The following is a 24,173-nucleotide window of genomic DNA, read 5'->3' as shown; positions in this document are numbered from 1 at the left end:
CATTGCCTTATGCCTTTGCCTTTACACACAACACACACACACACTCGGGTATAAATAATATAATGTCACGCACTTTTTGGTCACCTGACAAGGGGTTGAATTTGATCATCTGACACATGACAGCTATTATGAAGGGCAAGGGTCTCCTGTTGCAGAGATCACGGTGGTCCCAGTGTGTGTGTGTGTGTGTGCGTGCGTACGTGTGTGTGTCTAAGTGTAGGTGTGTGTGTGTCTAAGTGTGTATGAATGGGCATGCTGCGAACAAACAACAGCCATGGTGCTAGGGACAACAAACAGTAGAATTGGAGGTGGGTCCCAGCCACTTGCTCTCAGCTAACCAATTAGAGCCGAGAGTATAAATAGTTGCTATCAAGAGATAACAGTGTAATGAAACAGCTATTTGCTTTGACACACGAGATACACACCTCTCCCTCCAATGGTTTAATCCACTTTATGACAACTGTAAATCATGTTGGTGTCTGACTTTTAGGTGGAAGATATTTTGCACCCGCCCCTTTCCTTACTCTTATGCGGAATGTGGGTGAGGATGGGTGCAAAGGGGTAGCAAAGACCAGCTGTTGGGGAATATCGCTGACATTGCTGGGAAGAGTGAGAGTGGTGGGTTGCAGAGGCATTGGGAAGGATTTGTTAATGTGGTAGCTGGATTAGATGTGAATGCTGAGCAGGCTGAGCAGGAAACTACTGTGACACACCACTGGCTCTATTGAAAGTTAGATTTTGATATTCAACATTTAAAACACCACTATGCACTGTAAAATTGTATTGTAATTTGGTGTGTCCAAAAAAATGCCCAGTGCAGTGCAAAATTATTTGCAATCTCAAGTGGTGCCTCCATAAATTAAAAAACATTTAATGATTTTACATTTTCTCCATGAGGGATCGATTACACATCACAATGTATAGTAGGCTTGATTTTATTTCAAATTGATGATTGCTTTTTTTTTTCAAATTTCTTTCAAATACTTTTCAATTTGTTTTCAAATAGTGATGGGAAAATGAAGCTTCAAAATGCTTCATGAAACAGTTGTGTTTTGAGCTCGCTAAATGGCACTCTCTGTTCAGCATAGGTCTGAAATCGCAGTCAGCCTTTTCTTAAACCAAGAGCAAAAGAAGATTGTTTCAAGTGCATGATCTCTGTGCCAAAACCCGATTTTTTGATGTCAGACAAACTATGTTGAGAATGTTTCCATTTCTTACCTGGTTGGAGGTGCTAATGTCAACTCCATTTTTCAAGAACTCAAGGACTTTATCGATGTTTCCAGCTCTGGCAGCCCGCAGGAAACTGGTGTTGCTGTCCGACTGGGGGGAGAGAAACACATTGAAGTGCTTATTAGAGAGTGTTGACTTTCACTCTTTCATAGCTTTTGGGCTGTTGCATTTATGTAATATCAGAGTAGTTTTCATATATTTAAAATGATGTATTATTTAGAAAATTATTTTGCTGTGACACTAAGGCTGTTTGTCTGGGTAAGTTTTTTTCTATGTAAATATATTTACTCCTTCCTTAAAAATGCTGACCTAGTTATCGTCTAGACTGGGAAAGAGATGAGTGACGTGGTTCAGATGGACTTGGATCCTCTGACCCGGATTCTGGATCATCCAGAAATACTCTGCAGGACAACCTGAGTCCTTCCAACTATCTCACTGAAACATAAGATACAAATATCCAGACCGGTTGTGGTTTTGACACGAAATGATTCTCTATTTTTGGAAAGTCAATGTATATTATTTATATGTTTGAACCTGTTCATGTCTAACATTAGGTTTACATAAATTCCAATTTCAGTATTATTAAGACTATTACTCCTGTGAACAATTTTGTTTCAGTATTTATCACATTTCATATGCTATCACATTTCTTCTCATCATTATTACATATTTCTGCTTATAAATATTGCTATCATTAATACATGCAACATGCTAAATATTTTTTACGTTCAATCAATATATACTCATACGGGTATTGCTTTGAGTTGACATAATTTGGGTTCTTCAGTTGTATGAGATGAAAGTCCTATCAATTTGCAAAGGCATTATCATTTCAGTACAGATTGTACAGTTTATGCAAAATATATAAACAACAGACTAAGTCACATCTGGGATAAAGCCACACCCCCAGTTCAGGAGGCGGGGCCTACTTACGCTGAGATGTTCCAGGACACAGAAAAAGCCCACCTCCATGTAGAAGATCCATTATGAAAATGAAAGAAATAACACTCCCACACAAACAAAACCACCTGGTCTCTTACCAGTGAGTCATTAGATCCAGACGCCAGATACAGGTCGATTTGTTGACTCAAATCTTTTTCACTCCAAGTAGTTTTGAGCGTTTTATCTGATCTACAAGACACGCACGTTGCTGCGTTTCCCATGATTGGCAAATTAAGTCCAAAAGTCACTGCTCAGCTCCCAAGGTCCACGTCTTCCCATTCAAGTCAATTTCCGGACATTAGGCTGACAAATGGTCGATAAATCCTACAGGCCATTAAATGTGTCCATAATTTCAACCGACTGCTGCTGCGTACTGGATCTCCTCCGCAGCGTTCGGTAATACCATCACTCTGTCCCGTCTCAGCCAAAAGACCCCTTAGCCTCTCATTTCCCTGGCTGATTCTGAGTTCTCGCCAAGGCCTACAGTCCAGCCTCCTCTTCCTCTACCAATGCGCTCTCCCTGTCAGCACGATAACAACTGTCAAGTCTCCTGCCTTGGTTATTTTTACTCTTCCAGACCGTCTCTTCCTCCATTGTGTGCGCCCAGAGTGGCGTACATGACAGCTGGGTTTGACTTGGACTAGAGCGTGCACGGGCTTCAGTGCTACTCCTCTTCAGGAACGTCAAAAGTCATGTTGGCGTGCAGGAGGTCACGACTGGACAAATGACTCAGGTCAGGTTTCAGTCATTTGGAAATCTTAAGGAAATGCCTGTGTTAAAAAACTAATGGAATAATTTGGTGCTTTTAAAACATGGGGACTTAAGAAAATGTATTATTATCTGAACATATGACAGGCTTCTGAGATATTTAATTTCCATTTTTGGCCAGGGTGCGGAAAAATTCAAACAGCAGAAAAATGAACAAAACCAAACAGCAGCTATGTGTATCCAATGAAATAAAATGATATTTTCGCATGATTATCTCAATTAAAATTAACCAAGAGCAGATTTGTTTTACCTTCCGCTTCCGCTCAGCTCTCTCCCGTTGGCGCCGCCGCCTCTCCCTGGCTTTCTGCAGCGCCTTGTAGTCTGGATGAAGCTCAAGCTCTCGCGCCTTTTTCAAGTGAGCAGCAGCATGGGCCATGACTGCAACTACCTAACTCTGACTGTCGCTACAAATCAACGAATATTTGTGAAAAATGTCTCTCATCAATGTCTGCTAACAATTTTGACCTTGAAGGTCAAGCGAAAAGACAACGTTTTCTAATATAAATTAATCCAAATTGGATCTGAGAGAATCCTGGAAGTTAAGTGTCTCCAAAATGACCCTCACTGGAATATCCGACAAAAAATCCCCTTCAACTCCTCTCATCCTTTTTTTACTAATATCTCCACAGTTCTCGTAGAAAAATGAAGATGCTCCCACTGGATCACGCTGCTGGATTTTCACGCACACACATCTACCGTACTTATGCAGAGCCCAAATGAAGCATTTATGTGTGCAAGCATGAGGGAAGGACATAATGACAGAAAAGGGGTGGTGAATAATGACAGTAAGACTCATCCATTCAGCAATTATTTATCCTCACACACACGCACGCACACACACACACACATCATATGACCCAGTCCAGATGTACAGTACGTAAAAACCCTCCTCCATGTGAACAGATGTGGCTTTAAAACGTGTGTTCTTTAATGCATTTGTGTGTGTGTGTTTGTATGTGAGTCACAATGTTCAGTGTGTAAGGGGTTTAACGCTGCTGCAAGCCAACAGTCAAACTACAGCGGCAGCCTAAGCTAATCTCTCCACTGTTGTGATAAAAACGCATTAAAAAAATAAAAAATCCTTGGCGTGAGAAGTTAAATGCGAATAATTTATTAGAAGGGGCCACCAGTGAAATAATTCAGGATTAGTTCTCACACACTTCTGCAAAAGGCTATCACAGGAGCCCTTCACAATTTTCAATGTAAATTTAAGAGGTTTGTTTTTTGTGTGATATAATTTAACAGCATTACATGTCTGTAAAATTTGTACGTATATTTGTAAATAACTAGAGACGAATGAGTATGCTGCGATAGAAATGACACACTCACAGAACGGCAAGTGAGCATGGCCTTTTTATAAAGTCAATATTGGTATCATTATAGGGCAGGTGTCAGTGACTCAAATTCATTTGAAACCGTTTCATACGGAAAAGAAAACATGGGCAGCACGAAAGCTTTTTGATATCTAAAATGAAGATTTGTTTTTATTTTTTTCTGCAGACTATGCCTTGAGGGGGTTTCTGTTTTTGTGCAATATGTCAGCAATATGTCAAGTTTGTAAAATGAATGTCTGAACACAATCAAAAGTAATGGTTCAGTCTTACGCCTATGAGTTCTAGCCTTGAATATAAAAAGGTTGTTCCATCTTCATGAAGCATATGAACAAGGCATCTTCACAGATCACAGATGTTTCTATTTCTGTAGCATCAATGTGCAGTATGATTCTGCCCTCAATGCAGGGTCTATGCTAATGTACTGGAAATATTGTCTATGCAAAACTTGCCATCGTTCACGTGTGGCACTGCTGCACAAATAGACTTGCAATAGCTATGGGATCAGCAAAAATAAAGCAAAATAAGCACTGTAATAATTGGGGGCCTTCATGCATTTCATGTGTACCACTTAAGTGTGAGGTCTGGTGATGGGTCTGTATTAGAGAATTTAAATAATGTTCCTAATCATAACGCCTCCTAGTGGTAGTATCAAAGAAGCTACTCCCAGATGAAAAATAGCTGACATGCTCCCTTAGGATTCATGTGACTGCTTTGGCCATCATCTTTGCGGTGAATTGCAGGCGATTGAGTGTGCTGAATCTGCAGCTTCCAAGGCCTCACTTTAAATGAATCACTCTAAATGGCCACTCATTGCGAGGAAAGCAGAAGCAATAGCAATTCTTCTATCATAGATTGCACAGGTATTTTTTCATGCTTTGCCATGTTGCTTGTCATCTAGGTGCAATCAATCATTTCATCCCTTTGATGCTGGAATAATGCATCAAAGATGAATTGGAAGAGAGGAGAGGAGCAGAGGGTGAACTTGGGTACACAGTGTCTTTCTATGAGCCATCAGAGATGCTGGTGCATACCACTCAGGCTGCATGGGGGCAAGAGTAGACAAGCAATGGTGGCTTCCTGATATCTGCAATGCCGAGCTCGCCTCCTCCCCCCTACATGGTGGTTAAATGGATCCATCTGCATCGCACCCTCCACACCACTGATGGAACACGATTTGACAGGTTGAGTGCATATGCGCCCAAGTGAATAAGTGTACATATGTGTTAAGTCTTCGTCAAATTGTCCAATTATTATCGCAAGGTTCAGTCAACAATACATGTCATAAATGTTGACTGACACTAATATACTGAATCACTCCACCATTACCGAGTATTATCTGTTATGATGTATGCTGCATTTGCATTTGACAAGAGTCTGAACTGTTATGTAGACAACAGCTGCAGCTTTAGCACCTCCTGCTGGTGGCATTAAATTTATGCACACAGGTATGAGCATACTATCTTGAAAAAGCTAAGCAGTAGAGGTACAAAATTGTAAACCAACCATATATAAAACTAATACTTACGTTTATTTTATTTTTTTAAATATATTTATATGAATCCATACCAAATTCCATCTTTCAGTTCAGCTCAAGATTGTCTTTTCATGTGTGACATTTGTGTGATGCATAGTTTCCAATTATTATATTATTCAACCTATTTAAAGTTTAATCAAATGCAGAAGCAGTTACTGTAACACCCGCCCGTCTCTGAGCCACATTTCACGGAGAAAAATCAATTAAGGGATCGATTAGCATGTAAGCTGATCCTAAAATAGTAGTGCACTAACGATAGATTGCTGTATGAGTGTTTCAGGAGGAGGTGGGGGTTGGGCGACACATAAAGAACAGATTCTCTTAGGTTCAATCATTATTGAACATTGTTAGGGTTCTAATGATGATGCGAAACCAACAGATCTGAGATGTAAAAGTCAGACGGTGTGTTATTATCCACCCCCTGATGATCATGTATAGATGGGGAAAATTAAAAATGGAAATGCACCTATAAATTCAATGTTTTACAACACCAGTGCTGCCACTTAATGTTGGCTATTTCCGCTTCCCACTATCTGGCTCTTCAGCAGTATTGCAACATTGCAAATCTCTCAAAGGACAGACATATCACAACAACATTCACACATGCAAAGCGTGCTCCATCACCAAGCAACAATCTAACTTCAACTGCCTTTAAGCATCTTGCGGGTTTATTTTTAGAACATTCTGACCTGAACTCCAACAAACCTGCAGCCTGCACAGTGAGGAGAAAACAAGCAGATTGCTGTGTTGACAATTAAGATCTGCACTCTAAAATAGCCTAGAAACCTCTGCTGCAATTATTATGAGTATTTCTGAGATTATTATTATTATTGTTGTTTATGATGTGTCCTCCAGCTAATGAAGGTGCAGCTCTGACTCATGGCTATTTGACAACATTACAATGCATGCCATGATTTAATGGAGGGAGGTTTATGCTTCGAGACTGCTTAATTTGACTTGGAGAAGGCCGTTGAATAACGACAACACTCACCGCTTGGTCCTACCTCCAGCCAAGGTTCAACCACAATGACAGAATCAATGATGTCCCATTTAACAGTAAGTTTTGTTTTAAACCTTATTAGCATTTATTTGTAAATATTTCTTTTGTAGCCATCACAGCATACAAAAACATTAGTATATGCACACATCCTAATGGAAACATAACCTTAGATAAGAAAGACAACATACTGTATTACACAATCTATTCTGGAGACATGGACGCGCCCACAATGAATTCATACGCAGACACAGTTTGTTTTCTCCCCTCAGGGTATTGATTGTGAGCTTCAGCTAAACCCTGCATCACATGATTCCAGAACAAGATATACGTAACTGTCTCAGTGTTTGTGTATTTCAGGCTTGTCCAAAAGCAGATTTGTGCAAACTCACCTCACGCTCCTGATGTGGGAAATACGCTACAAAAAGAAGTTGTTTATATTTGGGTAACATTACATACAGTAGATGTTGAATGGATTTATTTAGAACTGTAACATTGCAGATCACTCAGACTGACTGACAATTTTAGTATAATTAATTTTTATTTATTATCGTCATTAATGATCTGTGTATACGTGTGCGTGTGTTGGCATACAGGGTGTGGCAGTGTTTGTGTGCAATTTGCAAGAGGAGGGAGGGGCTTCACAGCGATGATGTCACACCAGTCGAGATTCAGCGATCGATGACGGTTAGAAATCGACAACCAAGCCCTTTTATGATAGCAATTCTTGTAAATATTTATAGTGACAAAAATACAAGCCTCTAAATCATGTCTGCCACACTCCCATTTACAGACAGTAATGGATGCATGCATTCACAGATATAATTTACTAAATGTCATTTTTCAGAACTCATGTAGCTTTATAAGGTCAAGACCATAAAGCATGCAGAGTGCAAGCAGTCTCTCCCAGGAAACCAACTCACTGAATTAAATCTAATACCACGTGGGACATGAACTCCCATGAGACCACGCCTATGAAACAACATGGAGACCAGGCTGAAGGGGGGGAAAGCAGGATGGAGGCCCCTGGAGAAAATAGGTTAGACTAAAAGACCACACCCTGTAGCAACCAAGTCATGACTACTTCGACAAATGCAGACACACTTTCCGAGACGTCTGATGGATGACATTATCAGTAACACGACGTCCTTCAGTGTTGTTGAGTAAACAAGGCATCCCAGCAGCCTTTCAGGCGGAGCATCACATTAACTGATTGCTTTTGCTACATCAAGACACAGACCTCACAGTGCTTTTTTTTCCATCGCATAGAGTAGTCTAAAATAATCTATACCATAAAATATGCAACGTACACAGATTTTTACATCAATAAAGCCATAATTTCCTTCCTGGGTTATTTATTGTTAAATATGACATGCTACTATTAGTACAATGCAAAACAAGCGTAACAAATATCCACAAGGTTTCTTTGGGCCGATATAGTCGTTATATTAATATGCAACTTTGTCTCTTTCTCTTTGAAATAAATCACTAGTCCCTTGGGTATGCTTGATGTATGCCATCCCCATTAATATGAGAATAGGCCCTATAGGCTATAGCCCAGGAGGAAATTAACAATTACTATAGATTGTGTCGACCGAGTCATTAATGAGAATATACTGGACAATTGCTATGGTTACTAATGACATTGTGATCTTGTATGGATAGAAAAAAAGCAAGAAGATCTGTCACCTTAATTTGATTTTACCCCAATCACCAATGAAGAAGAAAAATTATGAGAAGAAAAATTGAGCAGCAATTAAATTGTATATCCATCAATCCATTTTCTATAACGGCATATCTTTTTCAGTGAGTGAGCTGGAGCCTATTCCAGTTGACTTTTGGTAAAAGGCTAGGTACACCTACTAAAATATTATTTACATGGAGCCATACTAAAAAAAGAGAAATCTGGGTTAATTCCAATTTACCATTCGGACTTACTGTTTGCGTGCACAATTAGTTAAAAGCGAGTGACTATATTCCCCATCTGAATGCTGATCTCATCTGGCGTCAGCTTGCTATATTTACTGAGGCATAAAATGATTTCACCTCTAGTTGAATGTATCAGGAACAGTCAAGCATGTGTGTGACCTAATACTCACTGACGCAGCAAACAACACAGCTACACAGGGTTCATGAAGGCAGGCAATAAGAAAATTGAGGGGGGGGGGGGGGGGGGAGCTGAGCACTTCATCTTTCTAATAGGGTAAACATGAGGTTGCTCTGAAGTTCTGATGGGAAGTTTTAATCATGTAAGCAGCCGACGAGCGTTTCGGAAGCTTCTGAGATCACGAGCCACACCTCGCTATCTTTCTGCTCATCACTTGCAGGAGAAACAATGCAAAGGCCATCATGAATAATTAACTTCTAAATGTGTCCCACTGCTGCAGGTCAAAAAACACCTGGCCTCTATGGAATATGAAATCTGCACTGTTCCATAACATTCTTAAATGATAGATTTTCATTTAGTAGCTGTCATACAAAATTGAAAAAGAGAAAATATTTAAAAACAAACCAGCTTCATGAATTAGCTCACAAAGTGAATGTTTATCTGTTCCAGCGCTGGAGGATATCCGTCGATGTACTTCGTAAGCGTGGTTACTTAACGGTGTTTTATTGCTCCTGTAAATACAACTATGTTAACATGTGTACATTAAATAGAAGCCACAACTTGGCAAATATCCATGTGCGGGTTTGTTGTGGTACTGTGGTCAAACATGCTGCAATAGTTATTGAAAGAGAAAGTAAAGTCCTACAATATACTAACTGCTCTGGAGAAAGGAAGGACGATATAGGCGAGAGTAGACAGAGTGGTAGTAAAAAAATGTTAAAAGGCTGCAGTAAAATCTGAGCTGAAGAGTATAGGAAGTGTAGGAGAATTGAGGGAGGGATCAATTGGGAAGCAAGCCGGAGACAATGAGAAATTACAGTACCATATTTTCCGCACTATAAGGCGCACCTAAAAACCTCCAATTTTCTCAAAAGCCAACAGTGCGCCTTATAATCCGGTGTGACTTATATATGGACAAAGTTTTAATATGGGCCATTCATTGAAGGTGCGCCTTATAATCCGGTGCGCCTTATAGTGCGGAAAATACGGTAAATAAGAAAAATTATATACTAAGTCACCATTTAAGGTGTCGATAGGAAGTGAAGATAGTGTATAATCAGAAGCCCAGGAGCTATTTTAAAAAAAAAATGTACTCTGAGATAAACTTTGCGTCGTGTCAAGGAAGAAATAGGTCATGTTGTCTCGTCAAAAACATCTTGCACCAACACACTGTTTCCACATCACCATTCTCCTTTACACTGCTGACCACCATTGTTACAATGAGTGATGACATCTTTCATTATATTGAACCAGCTTTGCCCTTTTACAGGCTTTGTCATTGTTACTCTCATCTTCTCCGCCACCTGAGACCTGCATCCTCACAAAACTCTTGTCACCTTGCAACATCACCGCATTCACACCAAAAATAGACAAACTCCAAACAGCAATTTTGGGGTCATTAATTCAACAGTTGCTATGCGAACGCTCATGGGAGTTGATAGAAAATCCTGCAAATTATTAAATATTAGCTCAGAATTATGTAGAATTATAAAGTGATTACAAAACTAGACAAAGGGAAACGGTCAGCTTCATATTGAAACCAAAACCAAATCAAAACCAACATGTTGGTTTTTCATCTCGTGGGTCTCAATATCACCAGCGAGGTAATGAGCAATTGTTTTGCCACATTTTTCACTTCTTTATTGAGTACTATTTACAAGTTTTAGTGTTTAGTTGATGAAAGCCTGCTGAACATTTATTGCCTTGTTTTCAAAACCTATCTTTGTAACTTCAGACTTATTTTTCATATTGCTTATCCTTAATAGGCTCATGAGTGTGTTGGAGCCAAACCAAACATGCATATGTTTAGCCTCATATCGGCTGAATTAATGCTAAGTCCAAGGCTTAAGGGAAAAGTTGATGATTCATTAAGGTGCTAATCAGACTTTTATGCCAACTGGAAAAGGCAAAAGCATCTTATTGCTGGATAATAGAAGATGTGAGCTCAGTTAAATAAAAAAATCTACAAATGTCCACATCCATTTTCTATTGCTTATCCTATTCAAGGTTGCTGGGAAGGAGCAGCCTATCTGACTGCAGGCAACAAAAAACACAGATTACAACCTGAATTGCTTGCCCAATCAAACACAGAGGCACATAAAGAGATAGAAATTCATTCACACCTCAGTGTGAATCTGTTCCTGACTGATTGCAACAACGCCAGCCGTGTGCACAACAACACTACTGGGGAATTGTCACTACGCTAAGACAATCAGAATGGGACAAACACAAAACGCAACTTTCCTCAGATAAAGCTTGCCCTCTTGTAACAATAACTAAAATGGAAATAGAAACAAAACACTGGCTGCCCAACAATGATGGCTGTCAACACTCACAGTCAGTGGCCAGGCAAAAGGCACAAACATTTACCCTCATGTCCAATGAATCTGTGTGTATTTTCTCCTATTGTGTCACACTATTACTACTGCAAAACATCAAGCTTAGAACCAAAGTCTTAAAAACAACGACACAAACACCGTGGTGGGTAACGATGAAAGCAGACAGCACAAATGTGGCTACAGGAATTATTAGCTCAGAAGGCAATAAAAATGTTAATTTTATGGTGCATGCTACACCAGGAAGCCCGAATGAAATCATAGCAATTAATATTTCAAGGTTTTTCATATTGAAGTCTCTAGATTGCATCCAAGTATGCTCGGTGGCCCCACCCAGCAATGATGGAGGAATAAAGTATGCTTAGCACTATACAGTCCATTACTGGAATCACATTAGTGTCAGGGAGAAACATAAGAGGGAGTAAACATCCACATTCAAAACAGACAACTGCCATCACCATAACACATGACAACGCCAGATTCTCCAGGCTTATTAGATGTTAACATTTTATATAATGGGGGTTTTGTTTAAACAGAAATGCAGGATCCGAATGTTTCATCTTGACTTAATGGGGACTAGTAGCATCAATACAGGCCTTGTGTTGTTGACAATTCATTCTGTTCCCTTTAACACTCCCCCTGATGCACAATCACACACACATCAAGACATTTTTTTATCCACTGTCACGTAGGTTCTCCTCATAAAGGAAAATAAATGCACTTAGGATATCTGAGTGGCGGTATCGGTAAGCTGCGCAAATGTGAGGAGACGCGGCAACGCCTATCACCGCTCCCAGCAAGCATCAGTGCAGCTGAACGGTCCCACAAACCGAATGACACCCACCTGACGTATTCGGCCCTGGTGCAGCGGCAGCGGCTGTCCGCCCTCCGGTGAGGTGTTGTTTGAGGAGGCGAGTTTGAGGTCGGAGCCACCGCCCCTGGAGAGAGCGTCTTCGGGGCTGCTTGACATTTTGTCTGGCTGCAGCTGGAAGCGACGTTGTCAAAGTCGAGGAATAACAGGGGTGCTTTTGCAGGTCCAAGACGGATGTTAGTGCATGGGTCTCAGAATCCACACAGTTGGGGGGTGATCATCCCGTGGCGTCTGTGATCGGAGGACAAACGCGAGTGTTGTTTGAAAAGGGTAACGAGCGCTTCCTGTATTCACGGGATGCTGCTTGAGCGCGTGCACGTGAGCGCGCATCTGACGCGCTTACCGAAACGCTGCAGAATCGATGATGCATTCAGGGTCATCCCGTGACACCGAAATGTCCACCACAGCAATTATAACAAGTCAAAATATGTATCAGGCACCTCTCTTAAAACATATATTACATTTTCTATTTGCTTCAGAAGTACACTGCACAATTATATGAGCAAGAATGTAATTTCTTTTCGATTGGTATGACGGCGTTACACGTTACTTTCGAAAGAGATGCTTGTGTACTTTAGTTTCACCGATGGAACGTAAATGCAATGCAGGACCCATCGCATTCTTGTTTTGCTAAGGATGCCTCCACCCATCATATATTCCACTGCAGTGTCTATGGAAGGTAAAGTTAATTGCTTGTTTAATGTCCCTTCCACATTAAAAATAAAAATTAAAAAAGAGCCTATTCACTGAGCAAAATTTAATGAAGGCTGACAGGGAGAAAAAAATAATAAAAAGCAATCATTCAGTAAGTCTTGGGTATTGAGTCGAGCAAATCTGCAGGTGTTGTTTATTTTAACCGATCTTCATTGTCACACAACCTAGACCATAAAATAGTAAATTATTCTTGGTATAGATTGGAATTGCATCCATGTATTTGGATCTGCATGATGCTTTGAGTGACTAGTAAACAATGTAACTTTAGTTTCATACAGTACTAGTTTTAGTTAGTCATTCCGTAGTCACTTATCTAATTAACTGTGAAACACTGCCCCCTGACTCTTCCACATGGAATTACTACGTTACATGCCCTTAGTATAAAATTACTTGTCAATAAACAAAGGGAAGGTCAGTGTATTGCACTCATTATGCATACATCAACTAGAAATTATCAAGAATATAGACAGGACAGGTTTTAAAAATATAAAAAATACTTTATTTTACATTGGAAAAAAAAAACTGAACAGAACCTATTAATAACAGCAGCACCAATACAACCAATGTTGACAAAAGTTATCACATGGAGGAGAAATGTTAACGGAATTGTAATGTACTTATGACACATTTAAGAAGCTGAGAGCTGGTCCAGGTTGTCACGGTTACGGCTGGTAAGGTGGGCCTCCAGAATCTCTCCAAACAGATCCCTGTTTAGTAAATTATAGGCCATGTGTAAAAGTTGCTTGACAACCTTGTGGAAGTACTATAGGAAAAACAAGAGACAATTAATGAGATAAGTTTGATACAAATGTATCATGTCGTCATAAATATTGAACAAAATTCAATTGAACCAAGTAACAATGATGGTGAGGGAGCAGATCAATAGAATGTAGAGGTTTGTTTTGAGAACTTGTTTTAACTGACCTTTTTTGTCAAAAATACATGTCATGGATTAATTGACAAGATAATCAACAGAATATGATTAAATTAATTACTTGTTGCTGCTCGAATAGCATGCACATTTTAATGCACACTACTCACATGGGATCCAAAACAGAAAAGGTCCACTCCTAGCTCATAGCCCATGCCGTAGTCACATTCATCGTTGGCGAACTGAACATATGTGATCATCTGCTGAATAGGGCTAAAAGCTTTGACGCGCTCTTCGTCATTCTGGGCTTCGGCAATGGCCTTGCAGATCTTCTTGAGAGCAGCTACATGCAGAGTAAAGAAAACAAATAGAAATAGAAATTGATTTAGAATAGGAGAATATGGAGATGCCACCCTAAGTATATTGACTGACCATCAGTTTCTGGAAGTTCTCTGTAGCCCACATCATTCTTGTCAACAGGTACAACAATACCAGCACCATGGAACGTTCTGGTAACAACCTAGGGAGGATCATAAAAATACGCAGTAAGCAGAGGTACAGTATGACTGAGGTAACAGGGCGACTTGAACTTTGAGGGACCTACCTTCTTGTCCCGCTGCTTCATGCCTTTGGTCTTCAGCTCTAAAGACAAGTTGAGGGTTTCTGCTCGCTCGCTCAGCTTTTCCTCCAGTCTTTTGAAATTGTCTTCCACGGTTTTCGGCCTGCTTTTGTCCTTCTTCTTTTTTAACAGGAACAGGCTGTCAATCAGTAAAACAAATAGTAGTTCAATATGATCATTGCACATGTTTGTTGGCTTATTTTGCAAAGAGTAGAATGAGATATCTCTCTCAGTACTTACTGAACAGCAGCAAACACATTGTCTCCCATCTGTGTTATAGTGCACCCCTTCTTGGCTTCATTCTCCCCAACAAAGGAGGGAAGGGAGTCTGGATTATCTCTAATGAAAGTTTGAAGAAAAAGCACAAAAGTTGTTACCATGCATCTAACAATGACTGACCAAGTTAAAGAACCTCTAGAGGTTCAAGACATACATTGAAGTTGGAGTATTAGCACGAGTACATTTGGTTACCTGTAGTAACCGATGTGATGCTGGCTTTCTTCACTGCCCTGAAGAATGGTCTGGAACTCTGGTGGGTCGTAGAAATACCTCCAGTGAAGGTAGAAGTTAGGAGAAGCATTCTTGCAGTTTTGGTGAGCTCCAGCCAGAATGTCAAAAGGACCGACTAGCTGCAAACCAAGTGTGTCTTTCAGGGCACCTAGAAATTATGATAACAATAATAATAAATGATCCAAGGGACATGGTGGCACGGTTAGCACGTCCACCTCATTGTTCAGCGGTGCAGGTGGAGTTTGCATGTTCTCTAAACCCACATCACTGTTTTGTTGCTTCCTCTATCGTGATTTGGTGATATTACCACAATCGTCACTCAGTACATTACTACTTTTTCATTCCTTTTATTGTAAAACTGGACTCAAAATATAGCGATCAAAACAGTGATGACCTTACCACAGGGGTTGTCAGGGCAAAGCTCCTTGCATAAGTCCCAAAAATGATACAGGTCCTCGGGCATGTGCAGTTTGTAGAGCTGCAGCATCTCTTCACGTTGCTGTGGAGACACCTGGGATGGGGGCGGGGCCTTGACATCATCAGGACGTGGTTTCTTCACATCTCCCTTGCCTTCACCCGTCTCCTGACAAAAACAGAGCAACTGAGAAATTGTAACGTAATGCATGCTAAGAAGAAAGACACGGAACATGGTTTGATGCTCTTCAGTTTTTCTGTCTTCTGTAGTTTTTGCTTTAAAGTGGTCTGCTGGAGTTTTCTTTGTGGTCATACCCTCGTTTTATTGCGTTTTTGCAAGTTACTACCCTTCGTACATATCTTGCAACCTTTACATTTTGCGACCTTTGAGGATGAAGCGGTTCAAAAAACGGATAAATGCTTCGACTTCACCTAGAAATATTTCCAAAACAAAAGAGGCGAAACGGATATGACGTCATTTCGCCGTCATTACAAATGAATGAAACAATACTATCTTATAGTTTAGGTTGTGAATAAAAGTCTTTAAGCACGCACAAACGGTTTTGCAGGCCCAAGTGACTCACCACTTATTATAGTATTGTATTGTATAATGCATCAAAGTTTGCTAGCACACGAAGGGAGTTCACAGCATTTGGTAACTCATACTATTCATTCTCGCTTAGCTGCACCGTACACGGGGCAGACAATTGATCCTGTTAAAAGGTGACGCCATTATTTACAATAGTTGTTTATGCACAAGCGTCCGCTCGTTAAGCCTGCTGCCATGTTGGTGCAGCACTGTCCACACAGCATGCCCAACAGCCCTAACCCGAAGCACTTTGCAACCTATTCAAAACCCCAAAAGAGAGACAATTGCACAGCTACAGTATCACTTATGGAATCAGTACGCGCATGCACAATAGAGGAAGGTTAGGGTTGCAAGAATTTACCTGAATGGATTTGGGCTTTCTTTTTGCGCGCCCTGTCATTTTTTTCTCCCCTGTCGCTCGATTTAGTTCTTCTTCGATCAAATATAACATGCAGCCACTTTGTCATAAGTAAACGAACTACTGCCGTCTAGAGGACACAATTGGTAACTGGATGTATGAAAACCCAGTGTAACCACGGTACAGTACCCTAAACTTGTGTTTATTCTGTTTCAAATATGGACAAAATACGTTCTCTTAATATACCGGATTTCATTTGTGACAGTACATTTTTCAATGCATGTACTATGCATACAATAAAAAACATATAAGTTGCCCATCCCTGCTCTAGCCCGGCTACATGAATTAACTTGAAAATTCTTTATTTCAAACCACATATTATATTTTTATATATAAAAAAATTGGATATTGCAACTGCAATATATATGATTGAAAAGTACAAAATGTAGATATATTCTTAACATCCTTGTTAAAGGAGAGTTTGATTGTAGCTATAATGTTGTGGCTTGTCAGAGTTACAAGCATTCATTAACAGTAACTTTAACATTCACTTTTTTAAATTACCCAATTAACTAATATACTACAACATTTATAACAATAACTCTCTTAACATATTTGATTGTGCATATATGACATGCTCACTAAACAGTTGAACACATCCTGATATGTACACTGTATTATATTTGTTTACTAATAGGGTCAAGGGGAACTAGAGAGGAATGAAAACTGATCTGACTGCAGTTGGCAGGAAATTGCTTACTTGTCAATAAGAAACAATGGAACCTTCCAGATATGAGAAGAATAAAGAATCACTGAGTCATTGAGTAAACGGAGACCACGTGTTTTTTCTTAATTCGACTGTGCCTATACGGTCAATGTACTTAAACCATCATGCAACCAATGAATTTTAATTCAATTTTCTTGAAAAAAAAAAAGATGCTGGATTTTAGCCATACACGCATCATTGAGGGTTTAACTGCTCCCCCTACTGGCCTCTTCCACCTCATCAGCTGCAGTGGGAGGGCTCTCCAAGGACATCGGCTCTGTGATTGGCTGCCTGTCAGGCTGCTGCCATGACACAGTGGATGCTGCACGGGATCACTTCAGCACCATCATTGCACAGTGCATCCACATCCTCATTCTTATCCCCCACTTGTGCTCATTTTTCTCCACCCCCCTTCTTACCGCTATCCTTTCTCCCCTGTTATCGTCTGTCAGCCACCTTGCAGAAGACCTTCACTTCCCATCAGGAATATAGCAGCAAGGAAGCAGTCGATCTGGTAGGTGTGCTGAGGCCTGTCTACCTCTTTTGCTTCCCGTCCTCCTGCAGCACAGGCAAGACATCACGTTCTCCTTTGCTCTCCACCAAGGACTATCTATTTGACAGTGTGTGTGCGAGTGTGTGAGTGTCACTGGGCAGCGATCCGGAAAGTACGCAGGGAAGGCTACCACACCCTTGTATCTACTGGCAGAGCAAATAGTAAATATTCATGTGGGGATTTGCTGCTACTGTATATTGTTAGATATTTTGCATGGACACGTGTGTCTTCGCTAATGGGCGTGTTACACTAAAGGTCATAACTTTGGCAAGCTGTTCCAAGCTTTGTCAGTCTGCCTTATGACATGCCTATTTGTTCTTCTCCTCATCACCAGCAATTACATTCATTTGGCCCCTCCTCTACTCTTCAACTTCTCCTCCGCCATCCATTTTCATTTGCTTTCCACATTCCGGCATCCTGAAGCTTCTCCCCTCAAGCTTATTATCCATCTCCATCTGCTCACTACCACCTTTTCCCATTTCCCTCTGGCCTGCTGGTTACCCAGGATGCCTTGTTCCAGGCCCCTTCGCTAGGCCCTAGCAGCATGGGCGGAGCCTGGGCGGGAAGCGAGAGAACGGATCGGACCCTTCCCCTCAGGACGGGCACGCTGGCGGGTCACCCTCCTTCAGCTTCAGATGGGCGAGGACGCTGAGAGCCCCAAGATCAACCACACCTTCCTACGAGACTATGTCACTGAAGGTAGAACAGATGGCATGTTGTCCGTCTCCGTTTTGTACGGCCCAAAAGCCGCAATACATCTTTAAATGGATGAGAGATCTCGTACGTTTTATTACCGTCAACCACTCCCGTTTTATTCTTTTCCAAGCTGATGTCATCTCCACGGTGGAGTTCAACCAGACAGGGGACCTACTGGCCACGGGGGACAAAGGAGGCCGAGTGGTCATCTTCCAGAGAGAAACAGAGGTCAGCAGATAATACTATTCTGGTCAGCATTGACAAACCTCGGCGGAGTCAAATGAGGTTTTGATTTCTCCTCCTATTTGACAGTCTAAAGGGGAGTCCGAGGAGGTGTTGGAGATCGGGGACTCAGGGGAGTATAATGTATACAGCACCTTCCAGAGCCACGAGCCAGATTTTGACTACCTGAAGAGTCTGGAGATTGAAGAAAAAATCAACAAGATTAAATGGCTGTCCCAACAGAATGCTGCTCATTTTCTCCTTTCCACCAATGGTGAGAATCCCATCCAAACTATGAAGGCAACACAGATCACTCATCGTTTGTTAAAACATCTCACATCTGAATTTAAATGGAACTCATCTAACGTCTAGCAATGTAGAAAATTGTTCCAATTGCTTTTCCTGGTCACAAACTGTTTAGTTACTTGTACTGGGAAAATGAAGCTTCAAGATGCTTCATGAACCAGTTGTTCTTATGGAGCCCCCTCAATGGCATTCTCTGTTCACCATAGGCCATTTCTTAAACCTCTTTAAATCAAGTGCCACCTAGAGAAGTCAAAAATACAACTAATTCATGAAGCAAACTTGTTTTCCCGTCACTAGCCACTTGTTGCTAGGCAGAACTGATAGGGATGGATCACATCCCTCCCATAGTTCATTGACAAAAGCCCTATGACTGTCATGACCCTGAGGCTGTTTGAATGGCAGACTAAGAGCACCAGTAAGTCAGTCTGACACATAAATAATATTACTCCAAAAACATAACTGGCTGCATTATGAGAAATGACACAGTTTAATAGAAACTGTATTTTAGAATTGAATCACTGCTCTGTATTAAATACAATATTATTAGTTGCCACTAAGCGAGGTCTGGCAGAAAATGACTTATGGTAATGATGCCAAAACACAGACTATGCCCTCCATCTGATTTATCTTTACACTATTGACAGCTTCTCGGGGACATTCTTTCACGTTATCTTAGCCATTGCTATGACATGCTGCGATGTATCCTCTATTCATCGCTTTTGTCAGAGTGCAGTAAAATAAGATAAGTGAATTGTTATTTATTATTTTTTATTAAATTCACTCTTCACGACATCCCAGTGGGTCTGCGTTTCTGTTTTATGTCGCTATAATCTAATTTTTCACCTGAACTATACTCAAATCCATATGGTGTTGTAAAAATTTGATTTTGCATGCCACAGATAAGACCATTAAACTGTGGAAGGTGAGTGAAAGAGACAAGAGACCAGAGGGCTATAACCTGAAAGATGAGGAGGGCCGCCTCAAGGACATCTCCACCATCACCTCCCTGCAGGTGCACACACACACACACGCACGCACACACACGCACATTAAATGCATTATACTGTAATTCATTTTGTTTTTTAGGTGCCGGTACTGAAACCCACAGATTTGATGGTGGAGGTCCGCCCCAGACGAGTGTTCTCCAACGGTCACACCTACCATGTCAACTCCATTTCAGTCAACAGTGACGGGGAGACCTACCTGTCAGCTGATGACCTCCGTATCAATATGTGGCATCTGGGCATCACTGACCGCAGCTTCAGTATCCTTCCTGCTTTTTACTTAATCCTTCTTAGTTCCCTGTGAAACTTGTACGAAAGAGGATTAGGGCCAGTGAAGAAGAAAAAAAGGGTGGGGGTGTGTGTGTGTGTGACAGGATTCTGACTTTTTTTCTCAAAATTCTGAGTTTAAAGTGAGAATTCCACAAGTTTTCTTCACTGGCCCTAATCCTCTCCTGAAGACTTGAGCTCATTTATTTACTCATTTATTTTTCTCCAACTCAAGAGGTTATAATTTTAATTTTAATTATTTTGTATACCTACAAACGATTTTAGAAGAAAAATGTCCTTTAGAGACTACTCACATTTCATAAAAGAAGCACATGATCCCGCATAGTTGCTGGAACACATGCATGTATCAACATGCACAAGTTTTAATAGCTAATGCTACTGCATGACGCAGCCACCAAAGTGCCAAGTTTGCATTTTTTTTTTTTTGTTGCTTCGTGTGCCAGTATATAAACTGAGCAGTTATCATCCGGGGGACTACTCCCCTAACATTTAACACTTTAAATGCTGAATAGAAACATTCAAAAAATTTTGTAATATGAATTCAATATCTATATTTAGAATAAGAAGCATGTTTTGATCAATACTAAATATACATGCTGCAGTCTTTCATGCTGTTGGTAATTTCTCATTACAAGAGAAGCTGACCTAGAAAATCGGATTCTTCTTCTTGTGTGGAAGAAGTGTTTAAATAATTCACAGGGCAAGTACACGCTCTTCTGAACCACTCGGGGCCACCACAAATAGAACAGAGAGAGGAGCAGCGTGTGCATGCATGCTGAGATTGCTTGAGGTGTATGTTTGGGTTCTGATTAAGCGCCGAGGTGTGAGCTAGGCTATTAAAATGAGCGATGTGTGTGTTGGACAAATATGCTGACCATTGGATCATAGTAGTTTGCAGAAGTGCAGAATGGCCCGTTCCAACGAAACCAGACCAACAATCTGTCGGGAGGAATGTTGTCCCACCAGAGTCGTGTATGACCCCTGACAGTGCATTTTGCTAGACATTGTGGACATAAAGCCAACCAACATGGAGGATCTTACAGAGGTAATCACAGCAGCAGAGTTCCACCCGCAACACTGTCACCTGTTTGTGTACAGCAGTAGCAAGGGCACCCTGCGCCTCTGCGACATGAGATCCTCTGCGCTTTGTGACAAACACACAAAACGTAAGCCACCAAAATTCTTGAAAAAAAATGGGATAGTTTTTTAAACAGCTGAAAATATGTGCCAGAGATTACTTAAACGTACCTGCCATAAATGTCAAACTGTTTGTCCAGTATTTGAAGAACCTGAAGATCCAGGGAGCCGCTCCTTCTTTTCCGAAATCATCTCCTCTGTGTCAGATGTCAAGTTCAGCCACAGTGGGCGCTATCTTCTGACCAGAGACTACCTCACTGCCAAGGTGTGGGACTTGAACATGGACAAAGGCCCTGTGGAGACATATCAGGTGAGAATGTATGAATCACAGGAAATAGTGGGTTAGTGTTATGGCTGACTAAATGGCGGGAGGAGATCCAGCTCCAGAAATACACTTATTGTGTTTCCCTGTATCCAGGTCCATGAATATCTAAGGAGTAAGCTGTGCTCACTCTACGAGAACGACTGCATCTTTGATAAATTTGAGTGTGTTTGGAACAGTTCAGACAGGTGAGTGTTAGCAAATGTAAAATAATGGAAATGATTAACTCTTTTGCAGAGCATTTTGAGAACTATTTTAGATGCTCACTGAACTAAAGTCTCAGGATTCAGGAGATAGTTTTCTAGTAATCGAGATGTACTGTGGCCTTGTGAAATAGACTTCGGACAAAAATTTAATTCATTTTCCCTTTCCTATTGACAGTGTAATCATGACCGGCGCATACAACAGCTTCTTCCAGATGTTTGACAGAGAGACGGGCCGGGGTGTGACCCTCGAGGCCTGGCGAGAGACCAGCAAGCCACGGGCTGTGTTACGTACCCGTCGGGTTTACACCGGAGGAAAACGTCGCCGAGGAGATGTCGGCGTCGATAGCTTGGACTTCAGCAAGAAGATCCTTCACATGGCTTGGCATCCATCAGAGAACATCATCGCTATAGCAGCCACCAACAACCTGTACATTTTCCAGGATCGTGTCAACCCGGATACACAGTGACACAGATGGGGGACTAAATGAACAATGGACAAACATGTCAGTGTGCTGAAGTTGTCACACATGCACAGTGAGACTTGAGGAATAACCAACGAACGGTGACATTTATTTGATCCTCTATAAATTGTGTGTCTCCTACACCTCCCATACACTTTTTCTAATAGAGGTGCAGGGACATCTCTCCATCTGCAATGACCATGAAATGTTGACTCCTCACTGATGTGCTCTAGAATTCTTTAACAAGTGTGTTGGGTAGCACCACAGAACGATTGTTTGATACTACAAAATGATAGCTAAGTTGTGGTCTTCACTTAGCACAATCGTGATAGTGGTAATCCTGTATGATGACCACAATAACCCAAATGTATTTATCTTTTTTTTTTTTTTTCCTTTGGTCACAATTGCAGCAGAATTTCTCTCCTTTTTGAGCAGCGCTCTTGGAGATTGCATGCAAAAAGTGACCCGGTATCTTGTCCACTTTGCAATAATAGCAATTCAAAACAGTGCGGCAGTATTTCTGCTTTAAAATCATGAGCTCTTCTGCAGGTAACAAATGTATACACTTTTTACTGTATGCTGTAAATACCCAGTGTTATTTTTTACGCTACTTTTGTTTCTAGAGTGCTAAACGTATAAAATAGATTGTTAAATACACTACAAGTGAACATGAACCACATTTATTGACGCAACTCACTAATCCAAAATATTTGATGCAATAGCTTTGGTATATATTTATGTGTTGCTGGTTAGAGAGAGAGAGGTATTACGCACAAATCAACAATTGAATTTATTGTACATAATTGCCATGTTGGGCTTGTCTTGACTTTTAGATTGCTGCTATTCTCGTCGTGGAAAAAAAAAAGTTACAAGGACACAGATCAAACACGCCAATATTAAGCCCGATCAAATGAAAAATGGGCTAAAGTTGTAATTTGTAACATATACATTTAAATGTGAATGTAAAGTTTACAATCATTAAGACGGAGGAATCTAAGCACACCGTGCATAAATAAGCCCCTTGATTCAACTGATTATTAAGGTTTATGTGCATGAAGGTCAGAGGTCATTATAAATACCATAGCTCAAAGTAAAAGCTCACTGTTTATATATCTCGCTGTAGATTCTTTGACATTGAAACTGGAATGTCATGTAAATGTATCTTTGAAATTATGGTTGTTATGGTCATCACACTTTTTACCTCACAGTGCCACACGCAATGTTGGGGTGCACCACCGAAAGCCACAATGTACAGTGTCGTAATAAGGTGACGTGTATTGGATCGAACGGTGTGACTTGATCACACATTGATTGTTTACAGTGAAGTGCTTTGTTTTTAAGTGACCTTGGTCCCAGTGTGACTATTAGAACTGGTTTTGGATGTGGGACGGTCTCAGTGCAGGGTTGGAATGGAGTGTGTTGAATCGTTGCTGCAAAAAGTGTTCATTGTATGAAACCATGCATCCCAAAAAGAAGTCGTTGGAACCGAACGACATTTTCCTCACAATCATCCACACACTTTTAAACTACAGTATTCTTATTGGTGTCGGCTAGGTATCTCGAATATAGAGCGCCTTGAACTATCTGGTTTGGCAGAATATTATCCATCACCCACAAGAAAATTGTTTATGTAATAGAAAACATTATATAAGTTTCAGAACTTTGTGCTCCAATGGTGAGTTACAACCTGTCAGTTGTGATTATGTCATTAAATACAACGCAAGAAAGGATTTTTGTTCAGGGGTGCAGCAGCAGCAGCAGCGGCATGTTGCCACTACTCAGTATTACTCAATTGTATATTAAAAATGTTTAAAGATTGAAGAAAAAAATGTGAATGATGGAATGTGCATTAATAAAATGAATCTGACTTCATTTAGTGGTACTCTTTCCATGTCTGTGTTATATTGAATCTAGCTATAGCCTTGCTAGTGTTTAGGAAAACAAGGACACATCAAGTTCCAAATAAAATAAACAATAACAAATAAGACTTCACGGACCTCAGTAATAGCCTGGTGAGA

At 40.7% G+C, this 24,173-nt stretch overlaps 3 protein-coding genes across 19 annotated transcripts in view; 1 reads left to right on the top strand and 2 right to left on the bottom strand.

Annotated features, from left to right (window-relative positions):
• Window positions 1-12,451, bottom strand: part of ank2a (ankyrin 2a, neuronal) — a 60,687-nt gene extending 48,236 nt beyond the window's left edge. For 7 of the 13 annotated variants that reach the window (XM_068650799.1, XM_068650806.1, XM_068650804.1 and 4 more), the window contains exons 1-2: window positions 12,093-12,450; window positions 1,219-1,320 (exon numbers count right to left, since the gene is read on the bottom strand). In XM_068650799.1, the coding sequence (XP_068506900.1) occupies window positions 1,219-1,320; window positions 12,093-12,218 (228 nt within the window). In that variant the 5' untranslated portion in view covers window positions 12,219-12,450. Of the gene's footprint in view, window positions 1-1,218; window positions 1,321-3,190; window positions 3,326-12,092 lie in introns of those variants that run through there. The other 6 variants (XM_068650800.1, XM_068650811.1, XM_068650812.1 and 3 more) reach the window with 2 other exon arrangements.
• An 858-nt stretch (window positions 12,452-13,309) lies between these two features.
• Window positions 13,310-16,343, bottom strand: hpf1 (histone PARylation factor 1). 3 transcript variants are annotated; one of them, XM_049721656.2, is made up of 8 exons: window positions 16,198-16,343; window positions 15,233-15,416; window positions 14,795-14,981; window positions 14,564-14,662; window positions 14,309-14,462; window positions 14,137-14,224; window positions 13,829-14,047; window positions 13,310-13,596 (listed from the first exon to the last, which is right to left on the bottom strand). In XM_049721656.2, the coding sequence occupies exons 1-7, from the start codon at window positions 16,285-16,287 to the stop codon at window positions 13,857-13,859; spliced, it is 993 nt and encodes a 330-aa protein (XP_049577613.1). In that variant the 5' UTR covers window positions 16,288-16,343; the 3' UTR covers window positions 13,310-13,596; window positions 13,829-13,856. The 3 variants fall into 3 exon arrangements, with proteins under 3 accessions (XP_049577613.1, XP_049577611.1, XP_049577612.1); XM_049721654.2 differs by having other exon boundaries at window positions 13,875-14,047; XM_049721655.1 differs by having other exon boundaries at window positions 13,875-14,047; window positions 15,233-15,413; window positions 16,198-16,292.
• A 911-nt stretch (window positions 16,344-17,254) lies between these two features.
• Window positions 17,255-24,027, top strand: ppp2r2ca (protein phosphatase 2, regulatory subunit B, gamma a). 3 transcript variants are annotated; one of them, XM_049721653.2, is made up of 10 exons: window positions 17,255-17,474; window positions 18,034-18,212; window positions 18,340-18,437; window positions 18,522-18,705; window positions 19,637-19,749; window positions 19,824-20,001; window positions 21,031-21,195; window positions 21,307-21,476; window positions 21,585-21,676; window positions 21,870-24,027. In XM_049721653.2, the coding sequence occupies exons 2-10, from the start codon at window positions 18,149-18,151 to the stop codon at window positions 22,159-22,161; spliced, it is 1,356 nt and encodes a 451-aa protein (XP_049577610.1). In that variant the 5' UTR covers window positions 17,255-17,474; window positions 18,034-18,148; the 3' UTR covers window positions 22,162-24,027. The 3 variants fall into 3 exon arrangements, with proteins under 3 accessions (XP_049577610.1, XP_049577609.1, XP_049577608.1); XM_049721652.2 differs by having other exon boundaries at window positions 18,019-18,212; XM_049721651.2 differs by having other exon boundaries at window positions 17,848-18,212.
• Window positions 24,028-24,173: the final 146 nt, after the last annotated feature.

The sequence above is a fragment of the Syngnathus scovelli genome, chromosome 5 (assembly GCF_024217435.2).
Source record: "Syngnathus scovelli strain Florida chromosome 5, RoL_Ssco_1.2, whole genome shotgun sequence".
Lineage (NCBI taxonomy): Eukaryota > Metazoa > Chordata > Actinopteri > Syngnathiformes > Syngnathidae > Syngnathus > Syngnathus scovelli.
The sequence above is the reverse complement of the archived record's forward strand: the minus strand, read 5'-3'. Positions and strand labels throughout refer to the sequence as shown.

What these genes read in the sequence shown, in the direction of transcription:
- hpf1 (XM_049721654.2), bottom strand. Translation starts at nt 16,287, where the DNA reads ATGTTATATTTGATCGAAGAAGAACTAAATCGAGCGACAGGGGAGAAA. An exon ending in CATCACATCGGTTACTACAG is followed by an intron (nt 14,663 to 14,794) that starts GTAACCAAATGT and finishes AACTTTCATTAG; the next exon opens with AGATAATCCAGACTCCCTTC. An exon ending in TGAAGCAGCGGGACAAGAAG is followed by an intron (nt 14,225 to 14,308) that starts GTAGGTCCCTCA and finishes GATCCTCCCTAG; the next exon opens with GTTGTTACCAGAACGTTCCA.
- ppp2r2ca (XM_049721653.2), top strand. Translation starts at nt 18,149, where the DNA reads ATGGGCGAGGACGCTGAGAGCCCCAAGATCAACCACACCTTCCTACGA. An exon ending in TTTTCTCCTTTCCACCAATG is followed by an intron (nt 18,706 to 19,636) that starts GTGAGAATCCCA and finishes TGCATGCCACAG; the next exon opens with ATAAGACCATTAAACTGTGG. An exon ending in GTTTGGAACAGTTCAGACAG is followed by an intron (nt 21,677 to 21,869) that starts GTGAGTGTTAGC and finishes TCCTATTGACAG; the next exon opens with TGTAATCATGACCGGCGCAT.